The sequence below is a fragment of the Lineus longissimus genome, chromosome 9, assembly GCF_910592395.1.
Source record: "Lineus longissimus chromosome 9, tnLinLong1.2, whole genome shotgun sequence".
Classification (NCBI taxonomy): Eukaryota; Metazoa; Nemertea; class Pilidiophora; order Heteronemertea; family Lineidae; genus Lineus; species Lineus longissimus.
In genome coordinates, this window is record NC_088316.1 from 13,301,482 (window position 1) to 13,320,736 (window position 19,255).

Below are 19,255 nucleotides of genomic sequence, written 5' to 3' on the forward strand. Positions count from 1 at the left end.
GTCGTTATAACGAGAAAGAAAGTCGTTGAGATTAAAAGTCGTTATAACGAGAAAGAAAGTCGTTATTACGAGATTAAAAGTCGTTATTACGGGAATGTTTTCTTTTTTTCTTCTTTAGTGGCACTAAAATGCTGCCATATCTAAACGACCTTGCAAGAAGCAGCATGAGATTGCATTAGGACAAAACTGTCACAAGGTGGAAAGGTGGCTCATTTACTGAAAGACGATCGCTCATTAGAGAGGCCGTCACTTGCGTCATCTTTTGAGTATTATCTAATTGTTAATAAGTTCTCCATTTCGTGTTTTTTAGTCTGCCATCTGATACGCGATGACGTCATTATGCTAATTGGGCCACCAACGTCACTTCCGAAACAGGAACCTCACCTGGTGGCGGCAGCAGAACTATACGGTGTCCCCTATATCGATATCCTGCCATCCTTTACTAGAGAGGGCCAGCATGAATTGCCGTCTCCAAAATTCACTTTCACCATGTTTCCGGATTATACGACGGCAGTTGATGAGATTATGGGATTTATGATAGGGAAGAAGACCCGGATGTTGGTTCTCTACGATACAAGAATCGGTAAGTGAAATCTTTTGTTTACATTTACAATGTAACATTCAAGCATTCTATATATACAGTGGTGTGCAAAAATATCAGAAAACCCATAAAGTTAGGATATTTCATACTTCTACACTTAATTCACACTACTGTACGCTCCTTGTCTGATGACATCAGTTCTAAAATTTCCTGTGGTCCATTTCACGAGATAATAATACTCGGATTTTTGCAAATGCAGCAGTTTAACAAAATACAATATTTCATCTAAAATTAAGTCCAAATTAAACTTACTTAGCCTCAACTGGAGAAAGCATAACGAAGAACGAGAAACTTATGGTGAAATACTCCGACAGCTTTTCCCATGCATCTTTTAGGCTTTTAGAATGCCGTCCTATTATCTCCTGAAATGGACTATAGCATCTTTGTATCTGTTGTTATTACTTACCTGTTGTATCTGAATCATAGATGTCGTACTGAACGATTTCGGGGATCACCGCTAGGGGTTTTCATTTCATTACGTTGTTTATTGTTGTATTGTGTTCGCCATTTGCTGAGCGATATCAAACCTATTTCCTGCAAAACGGCACTCGATGTCCTCATCATCTGATTAATTATTCTGATATTTTCCGCGTTTAATCTAATTGTGCATTACAGAGTCATCAGCTGATACGCTAATGTAAAAATAATGTGAATTTAACGTAGAATTTCAATTTATCTTTGAATCATAAAGAGCTATTAACAAAATGATCAGCTTTAATTGAATTAGAAAGAAATCCTTAGGTTTTGGTGGGAAATATTTTTTATGGTCCTGTTCTCGTGACGAATGCTGAGTTCGTCCAGGTCACCGTACAGCCTGTCCTTGTTGTAGGTTTCGGATGGCCTTAACTCGTTCCTTGGGGGCTGCTATAGTTCTTGGCATTTTGTCAGGATGTGGTTGACAGTCATTGGCTCGGTGTTGTAACAAAACTCCAAACATGTTGTAGAGATAGTGTTCTGAAGAAGAAGAAGAATTAAAGAAGTACAGAAATCTATAAGTTAAACATTTTGTTCATAGAGCTCGTCTTGACTAAAGGAATACTATCGTTTCACGCTTGTAATTAGTCATGATCAAGAGAGTTGCTGCGAGCACACTAACATCTGAAAAAGCTTTGTTATTGTACGTGTATCTAACGAAAAACACTACTTCTACTTACTCGCCTGTAAAAAGTATGTGTTCCTCCTCACGCGCTTTCGCTAAACTCTAAAGAAAGTGTCACCGGATGGAGGCTTAATGGAGGTAAATTGCTTCAGATGAATATCACTCACGAGGATCAAAGGCTTGTTGCCTTTGTTGAAAGAGCAGAGCCATTTCGCTAATGGAAGGGTTTGGCAAAACAGAGAGTGACAAAATACGCGTGAACGAGCTGAACGAAAAAATCTCAAAGGACGTTTTTAAAAAAGGGACCGTTTCCTTAACGCACAGATGCCTCCGTTCTAATTGAGCAACAACATGGATACCAGGAGGCGAAAGGATAAACAAAGAAAACGTGAGCGGATCACAGAAATGCAACAATTAAATGGTGTGTCATCTTTTCCCTATTAACGTCATAGAAGAGTTCGCTGACGAAAAAAAAGAGAGCTACACGCAGGAATTTCATTGAACTCATAATTTTTTAGAATTTTCCTCGGGCCGGGATTTCTTTGAATTGATACAGAATGGAAAAAATATCTCTGCGTTAAATGAGGCGAGTCTCATTAAATTCAAAACTTATCTTTGCCCATTTGCTGAAACGGCTGAAAAAATAGAGCAATTATGTTACTGTGTATTATTGTACAGGCGTATTCGTTTTCATTTCCCCTCGGTGCTTGAGTAATTTCTTTCTTCCACTCAATTTAACAATAAATCGTCTGCTATATTATCGGAAAAAATACGCCCGCTTTCAAAGCAAAAGCACTTGAATGTACAGCTAGATTTTGCAGTGAAATTCCGCGTATTAATGGACCAATAGCATTATTAAGAGCATTATTAAGGGCATTATTACCAAGCTGTCGGCTACCCAGTGACCCTCCGCTCCAGAATAGCATAAAGGTCCAGCAGTGCATGTAGCATATTCGCAATGAATACTACCACCTTTGAAGAGACAGATATACATTTGGTATTCCTCACATCTTCGACGTACAACAGGTTTGTTTTTCCATCCCATCATTGTCATGGTTGTCCCTCTTTAAACACAAGCTGAACTAACTCCCATGTCTTCTCAACTCACGGCTTGTTTTGTTCAAAGTGACCATTGACTTTATTATTAGGCAGGTTTCGCGACCCTACGAACGACGAAGTAGGCGTATACGAAATTCGAGATGCGAACCAAGGTATGTCCTATCCTGAGGACCCCGTGCGCGACGCCCGTAAATCATCTCCTGTACCAAGTTGTGCGAAGAATTGGAAAATTTGCAGCAAAAAGCCATTCGATAAAGTACATTTGCATACATCGAACTTCGTCAATCATAGATCTTCGTAAGGGTTGCAAAACCTGCCTATTGCCTCACGTGAACAATACCAAAGATGTTGGTAAAAACCTCATTTCGTCAGATACTTGTAAGCAATGAAGGCTTTTCTTCATAGTACACGTATCAAATTAGTAGTGAAATGTCATACCATGAGGATACACCACGAATGCAATCAATGTTGGCTGGGGGATAGAGACAAAAGAAAGGAACAAAAGCCCTGGTCTACCGATCTGAGCTGATGAAGCCATAGGTAAATATCACGTCCCGTGAGACAAACAAAGGCTTGTTTGAAATGTCATATCATGTCCCAGATAAAAGTAACCTCATCGAGTAAGCCTTTCATCGGTTTCCCTGAATGATACTCAACAACAGCGCTATGCTGCAAAAGACACTCGCTGAGAAAGGAGCTGAAATGTATAAAGAATTCGCCATTCACCTGCCAGGAAGTCTCGGGTTGCAGCTTAAAGAGAGATAAAAATACAACGATGTGAGCCACAAAAGGGGTACGCATCCTTTATCCATTGAAGCTGCTCCCTCCGCTTCATATCTTGCCGATGGAGAACCATCAAGGAATTAACCACTGTCCCGAGGCGATTGCGTCTTCTTTGCCATGTACAGGCAAAAAGCTTTTGTTTGGAAAGGGATTAGAAAGGATGACAAAAGATCCTATAGTGTGGTTTAGTGGAATCAAGTCATTATGAAGCCTTCGCAGGGAGTCGCTTTGGTTGGGCTATACTGCGAGCGTAGACAAAAAAGGAGTCATTTCTTTTTCACTCTAGGAGGTCTGTGATCAGGCAAAATGATATGCATTCTAAACCATAAGCAAATAGATACATATCAAACACATCAAAGAATTTCAGGTTAAAGCTGCTCTGATATATCAGAAAGTATACATCTGTAGAAATACGACCAAGAAATAAAGAAGACTAGTCAATATGCAATCTCCTTTAGCGATATTTTCAGAGTGCGTCTAATAATGTTGTAATCACACCAGAAGACGCCTTTGAGCACGCAAGGCGAATCGTTGTGTGGACTGCAAAATACGCTCCGAGTGAAACCCACAGAACATTTTGAACATTTAAAATGCAATCTCTCAATGAGAGGACTTGCTGCATTTGCCCCTTAGACCGGAAGAGACCAACCGGAAGTGGCCAAATGTACGCTTGTACACGGTGAAAGTATTACTTAGCAACCGTTACCAATGGCGAACCTTGGAGATTTGTCGATATGGATGGAAACTTTCCATGTGGATGGCACCCATTCGGATATTTCGTCTAAAGTCTAAATGGCATTAATAAATATCCATTCGTTAATTCTTTACGTCATATTCCATTTGATACTGTCATTAATCACTTGAACCATTTCGCAATACAGAGATAACCACCTGTTACACTCCTTGACGTTTAATTAACCCCAAGTCAATCAGGGTAGGCCTATAGTTAGTCGTTTTACATGAGCTCTTTCATAGATAATGTGATGAAATCTTTGTGATGACCATCCTCGCTTAACCACGTTACAATACTTTGCCAATTACCTCGCAGTTAAAACAATTCATATCTTGCCCAATACCCAGTTTATTGTCTTCCAACAAAAAAGTTATTTACTCTGAAGTAATACGCTTTTAGTCGCAGTCATTTTGGAATTAAACATTATTAATGCAAAGATGCAGATTGACTGTCAATATGAAAACGTTCGACAATCAAATCAAAATGAATGTATGGATGTCGGCGTGGGAGTCGGTAAGGGACGGAAACTCTCTATTAATCTGCTGATAATGCGGTGAAATTTACAAATCCTAACAGTAGGCATATTTTAATGATTTCACAATACCATAATAGATGTTCCTTCATTTAATCAATGCGTATTGTTTTTGATAAAGAGAAGGCAAAACTCGTGGAATCGATTGAGAGGTGATCTCCCAGACAGTGCGCAGAGGTTTTTTAGATGACAAGCCCTGCTTTAGTTTGTCAATGATCAATTATGGAACATAGTACATTCATGTCTTCATTCGGGCTCAAATGCTGAAGACCACTGCTAGTGTACATCTCGCAGATTTCAAATAATTCGTGCACATGTGGTACGTGACTGTGTATCTCCATATGCATTACCTCTCTAGCTTAAGGTGTCACATTTTCTAGGGGAATTCGGAACTGTCGAATATGGAACCAAGCTGAAGAAGACATATTATCATAATCATCGATCAACATCATCAAGTTTATCGTCATCTTCATCATCGTCGTCGTCTTCGTCGTCACCTTCTTCGGCTTCATGGTTCTTTTAGGATCTTTGATCAGATATGATGATTTTGTAGTCTATTAAAACAGCAGGCGCTATAGGTTTTTTCGACCTAAATATATACATGGTAATTTTGAAAAACTGTCTCGGCATCAATATGCAAGCAACGGAATTGCTTCTTCTTCTTCTATCAGTGTTCGCTCTGCACTTGCATGTGATTTTCCCCAAGGGGTATTTCTCCTCCAAGGCGGAATGAGCTTTTATGCGTGCCACTACGGTTATGCGCCAATTGGGTTTATTTGCCTAGTGACTCCGACTTCGGCGAGAGGTTGAGTCCACGTAAGCTACTCATGTTTCTCACTTGGTGGGGTCTTAGACACAAGGTGCCTCAGTTTTAAGTCTCATTCGAAGGACTGAACCAACTGCATTGCAAAAAGAGTATTTTGACAATTCGGATGTCACTGATGTGGGTGAGGTGGTGACGATCAACATTTTACCTGCGTGTTACGGAAGATGTCTTTATATCAACTGGACTGCTCTTGATTAATTATGCCATTTCCAACAAACATATTGATATTGTAGATGACATATAAATAGATGTATATAGTTTTGAAGATGTGCATATGCCTGAAGACATGCATGTAACATGTGTAAGATACATGATACACCATACCTTCGTGTCATATTGTCAGTTAAACTATCAATGAATACTGGTTCTTCTCACGATGAATATTTCGAGAAGGTTACTTTCGACCTGGTTATTTTGGAGCCAGACCTACGGCACCAAAAAGCTGCTTCAATCATTTTCTGTGCTGTTTTGTGTGGGAAGAAATGTTCGACCTTTGTTACAATGGGTTTTGATGCAAATGTTGTACTTTGCCAGAGGAGTGAGAAAAAGGGAACTTGTATGGAGATGGAGGAGACCTATGAATATCATGGGTCCCGAATGTACCAAAAGAAGGTAAACATCTGTCATTCGCAACAGTAGTAAAATCATACAAAGTACACTTTTTTTACCTGTTCAACCAATATCAGTGATAACCATTATACACGGCCATTCTCAATGGGCAGCACCGGAACTCTATAATACAGATGATGACGTTCCGTCCCTGCTTGAATGATGCATGTCCGGACAAGACAAAGCATTAGAGTGTTTCCTAATTATGCGATGGTGAACTAACTGAAACATTGCTAATCAAGAACCAGAATATGCTCTGCAAACTGGCGAATCGTGTGACCTGCTACAATATTCCTGTTGTCAGACACACAATTCGCAAGCGTGTTGTAGGCTTTCTGTATCGCATTCTGAATACACCGGCAACCGACGTCAAACTTACTGTGCTCTAACTAACTTGGCAGCAGAGGTATATCTGCGACATCATGCCATGTAGGTCTCTAAAATGATATTACATAACAGAAAATCAAACGGGTCGATAGCATTGTGTCGCCTCGGTCTTCGGCAGGTTTTGCGGCCCTCACGAAGAGCTACGAATGACGAAGTAAACAAATAGACGACTATTTGAAAAACATTCCCCGATTCCTCATACAACAAAGTATAGAAGTGTGCTCCCTGCAAGCTTAAGGTTTTTGGATCACTCTTTGGTCCAGGATTGACGGGCGAACAGTTTAGCTGTGAATGCACGTTTTTAATGTTTTCATCATCTGGCACCTGCTCTATATCTCAATAAGCGACTTTGTGGGCCGTCGTGGGAATAAAATGATGTTTGGTTACGATGCAAATTGATCGGGACAGACACGTTGATATCAGAAGTGCTGGTGACAGCTACTGCGACCAAGCTGAACTTCTAGCGGTATTGCCTCCATAGCCGCCGCCCCTGTCATTGACGCGCGTTGTCTGGAAGCTGAGCAATGTCAATACATTGAGGGTCAAGATGTTGACGACTGGAAGTTGTTGACCTTTTCTGCATACATGTTTTATTTTGCATTATTTATTTTCGTCTTTTGCCTGTTGCAGCAACGTTATCAAATTAAATACCACTTAAAGCGAACACTTGTGTTTATTCCCCCAACAGTAAGAGGAAAGAGGCCGCATATCGAAGTCCACTCCACTCTTCCCTATGTGGTCGTACATGTAAGGCAGCGGGAAAAACCAAGATGGAATCAGGTAATGGTCTATAATGCCGGACTTGAAGATCAAACCTCCCGAGTCCTGTACAACGCCTCGTATTTGTGTTTTCCTATTTCCGGTTATAAACACGTAAAACAACTTATAGTCTCAAGGTATATTCTATTATTTTCAACTAATATAACCGCTTTTGCACTTACCGGGTATTTTAGCAGCATTGGAAAAACAGTGCAGTTATACGATTTCACAAAAGGGGAATATGTCGGACGTCTCATTATCGATCATAAAGAAAAATGCCTGCAATTTAGTAGGGCATACACAGTCCTACCACTAAAAACGTATGACATGGTTACGATATTATTTTTATGCGAACTACCAAGGGAGGGAACGTTCTCCATATCCACGTACACGGCAATTCAACAAATTGTTGGCAGTGAATTGGTATTCAGGTTGGAAACGAATGTGACAACGACTTTCGAAAAACGCGATGCCGAATCGCTGGCACTCCGATCAGTTTTAGAAGCTGACGGAGTCTTTATATTTTTGCGGCCAAACACAGAGAAGTCAACTTGCCTAGAGTGTCTCATCTTCCGGCAAAGGAACAAGGCTATCCAAAAACAAAATCTGACATTTTCAAAAGTGTACTATCTACTGAATGAAGGTTATTTGCTAACAAACGAGCGACTTGGAATATTTCTAATCGATTATACGCGGCAAAGTCCAATACGAGACATTGAGGGGGTTGTTTTCAATTGTTTCGCAACAAATGGAATACTAGGTAAAAAAGACATACCGGCAGTAAGCAAAATAGTTGTAAATTTCGAGATTCGTGATTACCGTGCTTCAGATAAAATAGCATTTGATCCATTTAAAAACATTCTTGTAATATCCTATCAGACAATTTATGCTTTTTCATGATTACGAACTTATGACATCACATTTCAAACTGTCGACTTGATTATGAACTTATGACATCACTCATTATATCAACCACTAAATATTAAACTTAACACCATTCCTCACATCATCGGATCGACTAAATTACGAACTGATGGCATCACATTTCAAACTGTCGACTTGATTATAAACTTATGACATCTCTCCTTATATCAACGACTAAATATTAAACTAAACACCATTCCTCACATCATCGGATCGACTAGATTACGAGCTGATGGCATCACATTTCAAACTGTCGACTTGATTATAAACTTATGACATCACTCATTATATCAACGACTAAATATTGAACTTAACACCATTCCTCACATCATCGGATCGACTAGATTACGAACTGATGGCATCACATTTCAAACTGTCGACTTGATTATAAACTTATGACATCTCTCCTTATATCAAACACTAAATATTAAACTAAACACCATTCCTCACATCATCGGATCGACTAGATTACGAGCTGATGGCATCACATTTCAAACTGTCGACTTGATTATAAACTTATGATATCACTCCTTATATCAACGACTAATATTAAACTTAACACCATTCCTCACATCATCGGATCGACTAAATTACGAACTGATGGCATCACATTTCAAACTGTCGACTTAATTATAAACTTATGATATCACTCCTTATATCAACGACTAAATATTCAACTTAACCCCATTCCTTACATCATCGGATCAACTAGATTACGAACTTATAAACTTATGACATCACTCCTTATACCAAACACTATATTAAACTAAACACCATTCCTCACATCATCGGATCGACTAGATTACGAACTGATGGCATCACATTTCAAACTGTCGACTTGATTATAAACTTATGACATATTTCTTATACCATCGACTCGATTCATGACCACAACGAATTTACACATTAAAAATCATTACCGGCTACCATTAAAATGATTTTTTAACTTCAATTAGTATAAGAGGCGGTTAAGCCTTTCCTTTCATCCTATGATCACTACTGAATAAGGCATTGCGCGTATTGACATGATTGAGAATACGAACGATGCTTAGGTTATTTGAGGTTATGGTGCTTTCGAACCAGCCTCAACACCTAGGCAAAAAAGAAAATCTCAAACATTTCAATCCTTCATCCAGGTATCGAATCAACAGGAAGCATTCAGCAAAACAATGTAGGGGTTACGGGTCATTTGTGGCTCTTTACAAACCAATAGTGCATCCTAGGAAGTCATGCATCCTGTTCAATCAAAATTTATCAAAGTGCCTCCATTGACACCCCTTCGATTCCTCGGCTCGTAGTCATCGCCCTATGCTGAAAACCAGTCTGAAAGTCCAGTGAGCATGCAGTTGTCACATACCTTAATGCACGTGTCAAAATGCATGTCTTCTGGTCCCGGCTAGTGCTGACATGTGAACGACACTGGCATGCTCTTGCAACAAATCATTTACTGTAGGTCCTGCAATTTCTTTTTACCAGTCGTGATGAACATCTTACTTTGAAATTGGTTTCTCAAATACTTTCCGTGTGCAGTTAGCTTCTTTCGAAGTATGGACTATCAAGTGGTAGAAAAAACCATGCAGCAACAGCCCTTGCTTTATAGCTGAATGAATATGGCGATTTTCTTTTCAGAGGTTTCTTTATCGCAGAGATCCCCCCAATGATTATCAAAAAAGTGTTATTCTCAAGAAGACCTTGGGCAATTTTTCAGACTGACAGAGGACAAAAGAGGTCGCCCATGACCGAAAGCGAGCTGCGGGCCTGACTTTACTATATGTAAACATAAAATTCCCGCGGCTCAATTAACAGAAAGTTTTGGGATTGATCGATTATTTCTAACCCTGAATAATGACCATATACTATAATTTCTAATTTTCTAGCAACATCCCATGTTTGATTGCTTAACCCATTATCTGTAAAACAATGAAAAATGCCACCTTCATAAGAGCCTCTAATTTTATACTTCTTTTTATACGTTGGAAATGTTACCAACAGGAACAATCCCTGTTGGCCATTTTTGTACAAATTCGCACTATACCCCAGATCGTCAAGAGACCCACGAGAATACTCCAAGAGGTGTCTTTGTATGACTGCAAAACCTTCCTGGAAGACAAAGAGCTCGAGACAATCGGTATATTTAACACCCGGTAACAATATCAAAGCTGCATCACTGTCGAAAATTAGCTGAAATGTCACAAATCTTGCGTTTCGTTTAATAAATGTGGTCGTGTTATTAAGTTTTAGCTGGAGCACCAGTACACCATCAATAGTTCTTTGAGTCGTCGTGTATTTGGAGAGAGAAAAATTATCTCCGTTTGGTAATTGACATAGAAACGATAATGTCACCAAATCATAAGCTTTTAGAGGTAAATGCTTGGTAGTTTTGCTAAAGTGAAGGCATTTCTCCTCAGGGTTAATTTCGAAACGTCCGACGTATTTTCCTTCAGTAAAATCATATAATCTGACGGTCTGTCCAATACTATTGTAATGTCCTGTGGTAACATTAGTCATGTTGGTAGAAAAAGAGAGAAGGTACCTTGATACCAACAGTTTTCTGACCGCGGCATAGCCGGGTGAAGGAACGATGTAGTAGGATATGTTGTACAGTACCCGAGAGAGTTTAATGGCTGTAAGACTGTAAAAAATTAGTCTTTCCCAGTTTGATTTCTTTATAATTCTGACTATAATCAAAGGAAGGTCTGGATGGAGATATATAGATTTCCTGTGCTCTTTACTTATTGGTGGAATAAACGGAATTCTCTGTTTTAGGTAGTATTCCAGCAATACATCTTTGCCACTTTTCCACATCTGGAAACAGACATGCATTTATCAACTGAATGGTCGCACTCTGATGGCTGCCATATCCTTTACGTGTTCTCTTGCTTGGGGGTTGCCTAGATCTAGATTTAGGCATATGAATCAGGTGCACTACGTTGACTTTGGACCACCGTCCTTTCGTCTTGAGAATTTCCACATACCCATTGTCATAATCCCTGACAATCTTCACACAACGTTTCAAGCTCGGGGTAAAACATTCTTTGTGGTGTCGTGGTTTGCGATTTCGAAGAAATTTCCAAAATAGCGCTTCAGGCATTATGGTTATTAGCTGTTGTCGATTCAGGCTTATCGACCGTCATGAAAGCTTTCGTGGGGGTTGATGTTATCAAGATTTGACCTGGGATGACCCCCTTTATACGGCAGCGGAACAATGAGAATTTTAAGCCGAGGTGCGAGCGGGCTTTGTTTAAAGACTGCGTATTGGGCTAGGCGTGAAATCTTTTTAATTGGAAGTGGGAGGACGGATAGAACCTAACCCAACGACTCAAATCTAGCAAATGTGTTTATTCTTTAGAAAGTAATCCCGTCGTCGGTTATGGCGGAGGGACACATATTACAACACAATAAAGTCAAGCGACGTAATCAGTGGGCCTAGTCGATACTCTATTTCCGATTGATTAACAACAAAGATCGTGCACTGACGAGACTATTGTGCAAAAAAATGTAGAGTTCGAACCTAAGTGAATATGAATTTTATTACATTTTCATGGGTTCTGCTACAGCACTGCCTCTTGTTCTGAGACCAGCCGAAACGTAAAGGTGGAGGTCGTGATTAATGTCCATAACTGTGGATTCGTAACCACCCAAATCAACCAGCTTGTCGCAAAACCGCAGTTTCTGGACATCAATGAAAATAAAAAGGCGAACACGGTTTAACTGCCCTTACAATAATGTAGTAAGCGCAGTTGTTTGGATATTCTATAGTCACTTGGACAGGTATAGCTTTAAACATGGCACACAACGTTAATACATGTATCTATTATCAGTCAAACATACAAAACTATGGCATGTACTCTACAGTAGAATATCTCGATTAAGGACATCCTTGGGACAGACAAGTTTTCTGTCTTTAATGAAGAGGTGCCCTTATTATAGGGGTCAAAATGAATTGAAATAACGTTTTAACTCTCCTAGGTTGAAGTGCTTTTCATTTCATGTGCTGCTGACGACGCTTGCCTCTATTCAGCATACTGGCGATGTTCGTGTCTGACAACAGAACAAGTTGGGCATCCAAAGAAATCGCCAGCTTGCTGGGCGCGAATCTAGATCGAGATGACAGCTTTTATCCACTTATTTTTCGGGTTGGGTCATTATCCTCTCCCTGACCAATGCCGGCAATGCGATTCTCGTCATGTAAGCCACCTGGAGCTATCGGGAAGAAATTCAGCGTTCTTTTGAACTTTCGTTTCCGTACCGGATGTGGATCAATGGCGTAAGAACGACATCTTTAGCATTTTGAAAATCTGAAAAACCAAATTTACCTTCTTTTGGTACATCCGGGAACCAGGATATTCATAGGTCTCCTCCATCTCCATACAAGTTCCCTTTTTCTCACTCCTCTGGCAAGCAAAATGAAGCAAAAAGGGCATGACAACAAACGTCGAACATTTCCTCTGCCAACACAATAAAGCGCACCCAGTGACAGAACTCGTGACCTGGTGGTCCAGGTCTGGCTTCAAAATAGCCCTCTTGAAAACAACTTTTTCGAAATTTACCTTCATTGTCAAAAACATCTGACATTTCTAACGATACTACTGTCATATGCCTGAAGGTGAAACACTATTCATCGTACGCACTTTATTTCAATTAGTCGCATTTGTATACTTCCATACTTGCACAGTTTATAAAAATTACTCGACCTAAACAATTCAATATCAAGACATTTGGTGCCGTGTTCGCCTCAATCCAATAACGCAAAAAGCACGTAACCACGGACATGCACTGGAAGCACTGAGTTTGATATACGCATGCAACTGTTTTTGATGTACAACTGTTTACACGTTTCCATACCAACACAATGGTAATTTGTTCAGCATTGGAACAACAAAATCTCATGCAGCTCCTGCTGTTGTATAGCATAGCTTTCATCATTTGCACAGTCCTCATATCTGGATTTTTGGATAAATCTCCAACGAATATCAAACTAAGAAAGACATACGACGACCTCAAAGCGGTGTCAGCCATCGAGAAAATTGGCTTTTCATCAGTGACTTCGTCGGTCAGTGTCTACTTGCCATTTACACCATGATTATATTTTACGAAGAAAATACAATGCTCTTCAGATACAGATAAGCCGCGGGTTAATGAAATCCAATGCCGCCGACACTCACTCACTCACTAACTCATTAACTCGCTCACTCAATCAATCAGACACCCACTTACTCACTCTTTCAGTGATTCTGGATGCCCGACTCATGAAAATTTGATTACAAGGGAATATTCGTGAAGGTTTTGATTTGAAATTATGAGAATGCGTCATGCTGCAAACCAAATCCTTTTCCGACTTTCCGCCTTTCTTGCCACAGGAACGCTGCTAATTCGAACCATTCTGTCTGTGGAAATTACGCTGGTTTCCTCCTGTCTCCAGTTCGTAGCTCTAGCACTTATAGAATTTCTTACAGTATTAACTACGCTCCAACTGCACGAGCCCGGCCAACTATCAATGAAAAAAAAAGGCATTTCGCTGCTAGCAGTGATGATGGACACAGAGATGGGGAAAACGAGCAGTTTTCTCCATGTAGTTTTGGCGATATCGCAACTAACCACGGAAGATGGTTTATTTCATTATGCTTTGTAAAAGGCTTTGTCATCTATTGATTCCAGTCTGTTTTATCGTAGGTCGTTATCTCATAAAACGTAGAGAATACAATAAAAAATTGCCATGCATGTTTGTTTTTTTTTCTAATGCTTGATAAATATCGGAGTTTAAACAATTTGATAATCATGGACTATACAAATATTCATTATATATGTTTAATACTCATACTACTTTTAGGCTGTTTCCGCCCAGTTTCCGGATTTTCCGGAGTTTAAGCTTAAATCGCCATACCCGCATTATCACAAGGATGAGCAAAGTCATCCATTTTTAAGGAGCGTATAACAACAGAAATGTCAGCTTTGAGCAAGCGACCTGTGGCTGCTCCAACCAAATCACAATCTTCTCTCAGAGAGGAAGGAAGAGGCTATTTTCAAAAAGTTTCCGGCATTACATACTGTCATGACTGTGTTTCCACGGTTTACAGAAAGTCAAATCGTCACGTTATTCTTTAGACGCCGTCATTTTGGCAAGGTTTTAGTTCATCGTTTGAAAAAATTAAACAGATGTTCGTTCTGAGAGCAGATAAAAACGAGATTGTTAAGCGCGGATCGGCTACTGGTTTTTCACGGCGGCAGTTGTTACAAATAAAATTGGCTAAAAAAGCACAATTGAAAAAGTCACAGAAAGCACAAACAAATGCATATCGATTCTCGATAGCATGCAATGAAGAACACCCAATCCACCCCTCACACTATTTATTTATCAACAACGGTTTCCATTTTATCGATACTTATCCTTCCCGGCCGAACGACGACAATCTATACAATAACCCCCCCCCCCCCCCCCACACACACACCTACACACACACACACACGCACACACACCCTCCTCCTCCTCCTCCTCCTCCTCCTCCTCCTCCTCCTCCTCCTCCTCCTCCTCCTCCTCCTCCTCAAATAGCATCTAAAGTTCTTTCCGTGTGAAGGCTTCTGAGGAGAGATACGATTCGGACTTCCGATAATTATACCTCTCCACTCGCGAACGGCTATGAGGAATTCCTTGGAAACGGCATGAACGACGACCTAGATTCTCACTCGTGTTCTTGTTTACATGTACCTCAGGCGACTGTAATGAAACGGTGTTGTGAGTGCCTTGTACATGTATCGTCTGCATATTTTTATTGTGAAAGTATTAAGAGAAAGCACTCACATAATCATTGTGTGTGTGTGTGGTTTAACTGCGTCCCTTGGATGAATGTTAACTTCGTTTCGCATGGTGTATCACCCTTTTGAAAGTGTCTCCTATTTTATGGTTCTGAAAGAACCCGCTAATTGTTTGAGGTATCTTTTTTCTCCCGCCCAAACATCATAATGTCGTGCAATCACTCGGTCCAGTACCCAAACAATGCCAAAATGGCGATGTCCAGAAAAAAATGCATTAACAGTACATGTTCAAACTTTTTCTTTGTAAACTTTATCTTTGTAGGTGTTGATGAACGTGTTGTTGAAAAACAGTAGTTATACGATTTCACAAAAGGGGAATATGTCGGACGTCTCACAATCGATCATAAAGAAAAATGCCTGCAATTTAGTCGGGCGTACACAGTCCTACCACTAAAAACGTATGACATGGTTACGATATTATTTTTATGCGAACTACCAACGTTCACCATATCCACGTACACGGCAATTCAGCAAATTGTTGGCAGTGAATTGGTATTCAGGTTGGTAACGAATGTGACAACGACTTTCGAAAAACGTGATACCGAATCGCTGGCACTCAGATCAGTTTTAGAAGCTGACGGAGTTTTTATATTTTTGCGGGCAAACACAGAGAAGTCAACTTGCCTAGAGTGTCTCATCTTCCGGCAAAGGAACAAGGCTATCCAAAAACAAAATCTAACATTTTCAAAAGTGTACTATCTACTGAATGAAGGTTATTTGCTCACAAACGAGCGACTGGGAATATTTCTAATTGATGATACGCGGCGAAGTCCAATACGAGACATTGAGGGGGTTGTTTTCAATTGTTTCGCAACAAATAGAATACTAGGTATGAAAGACACACCGGCAGTAAGCAAAATAGTTGTACATTTCGAGATTCGTGATTACCGTGCTTCAGATAAAAAGCATTTGATCCATTTAAAAACATTCTTGTAATATCCTATCAGACAATTTATGCTTTTTCATGATTACGAACTTATGACATCACATCTCATAATATATATCGACTAGATTATGAACTTATGACATAACTCCTCATATCAAAGAGTAACATCCTAACATCTGACATCACTCCTCATGAAATCGACTGTATATGAACTTATGACATCACTCCTTATATCAACGACTTAATATTAAACTTAACACCATTCCTCACATCATCGGATCGACTAGATTACGAACTTATGGTATCACATTTCAAACTGTCGACTTGATTATAAACTTATGACATCACTCCTTATATCAACGACTAAATATCAAACTTAACACCACCCCTCACAATATCGGATCGTCTAGATTACGAACTTATGGCATCACATTTCAAACTGTCGACTTGATTATAAACTTATGACATCACTCGTCATATCAACGACTAATATTAAACTTAACACCATTCCTCACATCATCGGATCGACTAAATTACGAACTGATGGCATCACATTTCAAACTGTCGACTTGATTATAAACTTATGATATCACTCCTTATATCAACGACTAAATATTAAACTTAACACCATTCCTCACATCATCGGATCAACTAGATTACGAACTGATGGCATCACATTTCAAACTGTCGACTTGATTATAAACTTATGACATCACTCCTTATATCAACGACTAAATATTAAACTTAACCCCATTCCTCACATCATCGGATCGACTAGATTACGAACTGATGGCATCATATTTCAAACTGTCGACTTGATTATTAACTTATGACATCTCTCCTTATAACCACTAAATATTAAACTTAACCCCATTCCTCACATCATCGGATCGACTAGATTACGAACTTATAAACTTATGACATCACTCCTTATACCAAACACTATATTAAACTTAACACCATTCCTCACATCATCGGATCGACTAGATTACGAGCTGATGGCATCACATTTCAAACTGTCGACTTGATTATAAACTTATGACATCACTCCTTATATCAACGACTAAATATTAAACTTAACCCCATTCCTCACATCATCGGATCGTCTAGATTACGAACTGATGGCATCACATTTCAAACTGTCGACTTGATTATAAACGTATGACATCTCTCCTTACATCAACCACTAAATATTAAACTTAACCCCATTCCTCACATCATCGGATCGACTAGATTACGAACTGATGGCATCACATTTCAAACTGTCGACTTGATTATAAACTTATGACATCTCTCCTTACATCAACCACTAAATATTAAACTTAACACCATTCCTCACATCATCGGATCGACTTGATTACGAACTGATGGCATCACATTTCAAACTGTCGACTTGATTATAAACTTATGACATATTTCTTATACCATCGACTAGATTCATGACCACAACGAATTTACACATTAAAAATCATTATTGGCTACCATTAAAATGATTTTTTAACTTCAATTAGTATAAGAGGCGGTTAAGCCTTTCCTTTCATCCTATGATCACTACTGAATAAGGCATTGCGCGTATTGACATGATTGAGAATACGAACGATGCTTAGGTTATTTGAGGTTATGGTGCTTTCGAACCAGCCTCAACACCTAGGCAAAAAAGAAAATCTCAAACATTTCAATCCTTCATCCAGGTATCGAATCAACAGGAAGCATTCAGCAAAAAAATGTAGGGGTTACGGGTCATTTGTGGCTCTTTACAAACCAATAGTGCATCCTAGGAAGTCATGCATCCTGTTCAATCAAAATTGATCAAAGTGCCTCCATTGACACCCCTTCGATTCCTCGGCTCGTAGTCATCGCCCTATGCTGAAAACCAGTCTGAAAGTCCAGTGAGCATGCAGTTGTCACATACCTTAATGCACGTGTCAAAATGCATGTCTACTGGTCCCGGCTAGTGCTGACATGTGAACGACACTGGCATGCTCTTGCAACAAATCATTTACTGTAGGTCCTGCAATTTCTATAGTAGTTATTATTTACCTTTTTACCAGTCGTGATGAACATCTTACTTTGAAATTGGTTTCTCAAAGACTTTCCGTGTGCAGTTGGCTTTTTTCGAAGCATGGACTATCAAGTGGTAGAAAAAAACCATGCAGCAACAGCCCTTGCTTTAGAGCTGAATGAATATGGCGATTTTCTTTTCAGAGGTTTCTTTATCGCAGAGATCCCCCCAATGATTATCAAAAAAGTGTTATTCTCAATAAGACCTTGGGCGATTTTTCAGACTGACAGAGGACAAAAGAGGTCGCCCATGACCAAAAGCGAGCTGCGGGCCTGACTTCACTATATGTAAACATAAAATTCCCGCGGCTTAATTAACAGAAAGTTTTGGGATTGATCGATTATTTCTAAACCTGAATAATAACTATATACCATAATTTCTAATTTTCTAGCAACATCCCATGTTTGATTGCTTAACCCATTAGCTGTAAAACAATGAAAAATGCCACCGTCATAAGAGCCTCTAATTTTATACCTCTTATTATACGTTGGAACTACTACCAACAGGAACAATCCCTGTTGGCCATTTTTGTACAAATTCGCACTATACCCAAGATTGTCAAGAGACCCACGAGAATACTCCAAGAGGTGTCTTTGTATGACTGCAAAACCTTCCCGGAAGACAAAGAGCTCGAGACAATCGGTATATTTAACACCCGGTAACAATATCAAGGCTGCATCACTGTCGAAAATTAGCTGAAATGTCACAAATCTTGCATTTCGCTTGATAAATGTGGTCGTGTTATTAAGTTTTAGCTGGAGCACCAGTTCACCATCAATAGTTCTTTGAGTCGTCGTGTATTTGGAGAGAGAAAAATTATCTCCGTTTGGTAATTGACATAGAAACGATAATGTCACCAAATCATAAGCTTTTAGAGGTAAATGCTTAGTAGTTTTGCTAAAGTGAAGGCATTTCTCCTCAGGGTTAATTTCGAAACGTCCGACGTATTTTCCTTTAGTAAAATCATATAATCTGACGGTCTGTCCAATACTCTTGTAATGTCCTGTGGCAACATTAGTCATGTTGGTAGAAAAAGACAGAAGGTACCTTGATACCAACAGTTTTCTGACCGCGGCATAGCCAGTTGAAGGAACGATGTAGTAGGATATGTTGTACAGTACCCGTGAGAGTTTAATGGCTGTAAGACTGTAAAAAATTAGTCTTTCCCAGTTTGATTTCTTT

At 39.5% G+C, this 19,255-nt stretch overlaps 1 protein-coding gene across 1 annotated transcript in view; it reads left to right on the forward strand.

Moving 5' to 3' along the window:
* The window catches only part of LOC135493459 (glutamate receptor ionotropic, kainate 3-like), a 94,503-nt gene that overhangs the window by 25,671 nt on the left and 49,577 nt on the right, over nucleotides 1-19,255 (forward strand). The window contains exon 3 of the mRNA XM_064780823.1: nucleotides 311-583. Coding sequence (XP_064636893.1) covers nucleotides 311-583 — 273 coding nt within the window. The remainder of the gene's footprint in view (nucleotides 1-310; nucleotides 584-19,255) is intronic.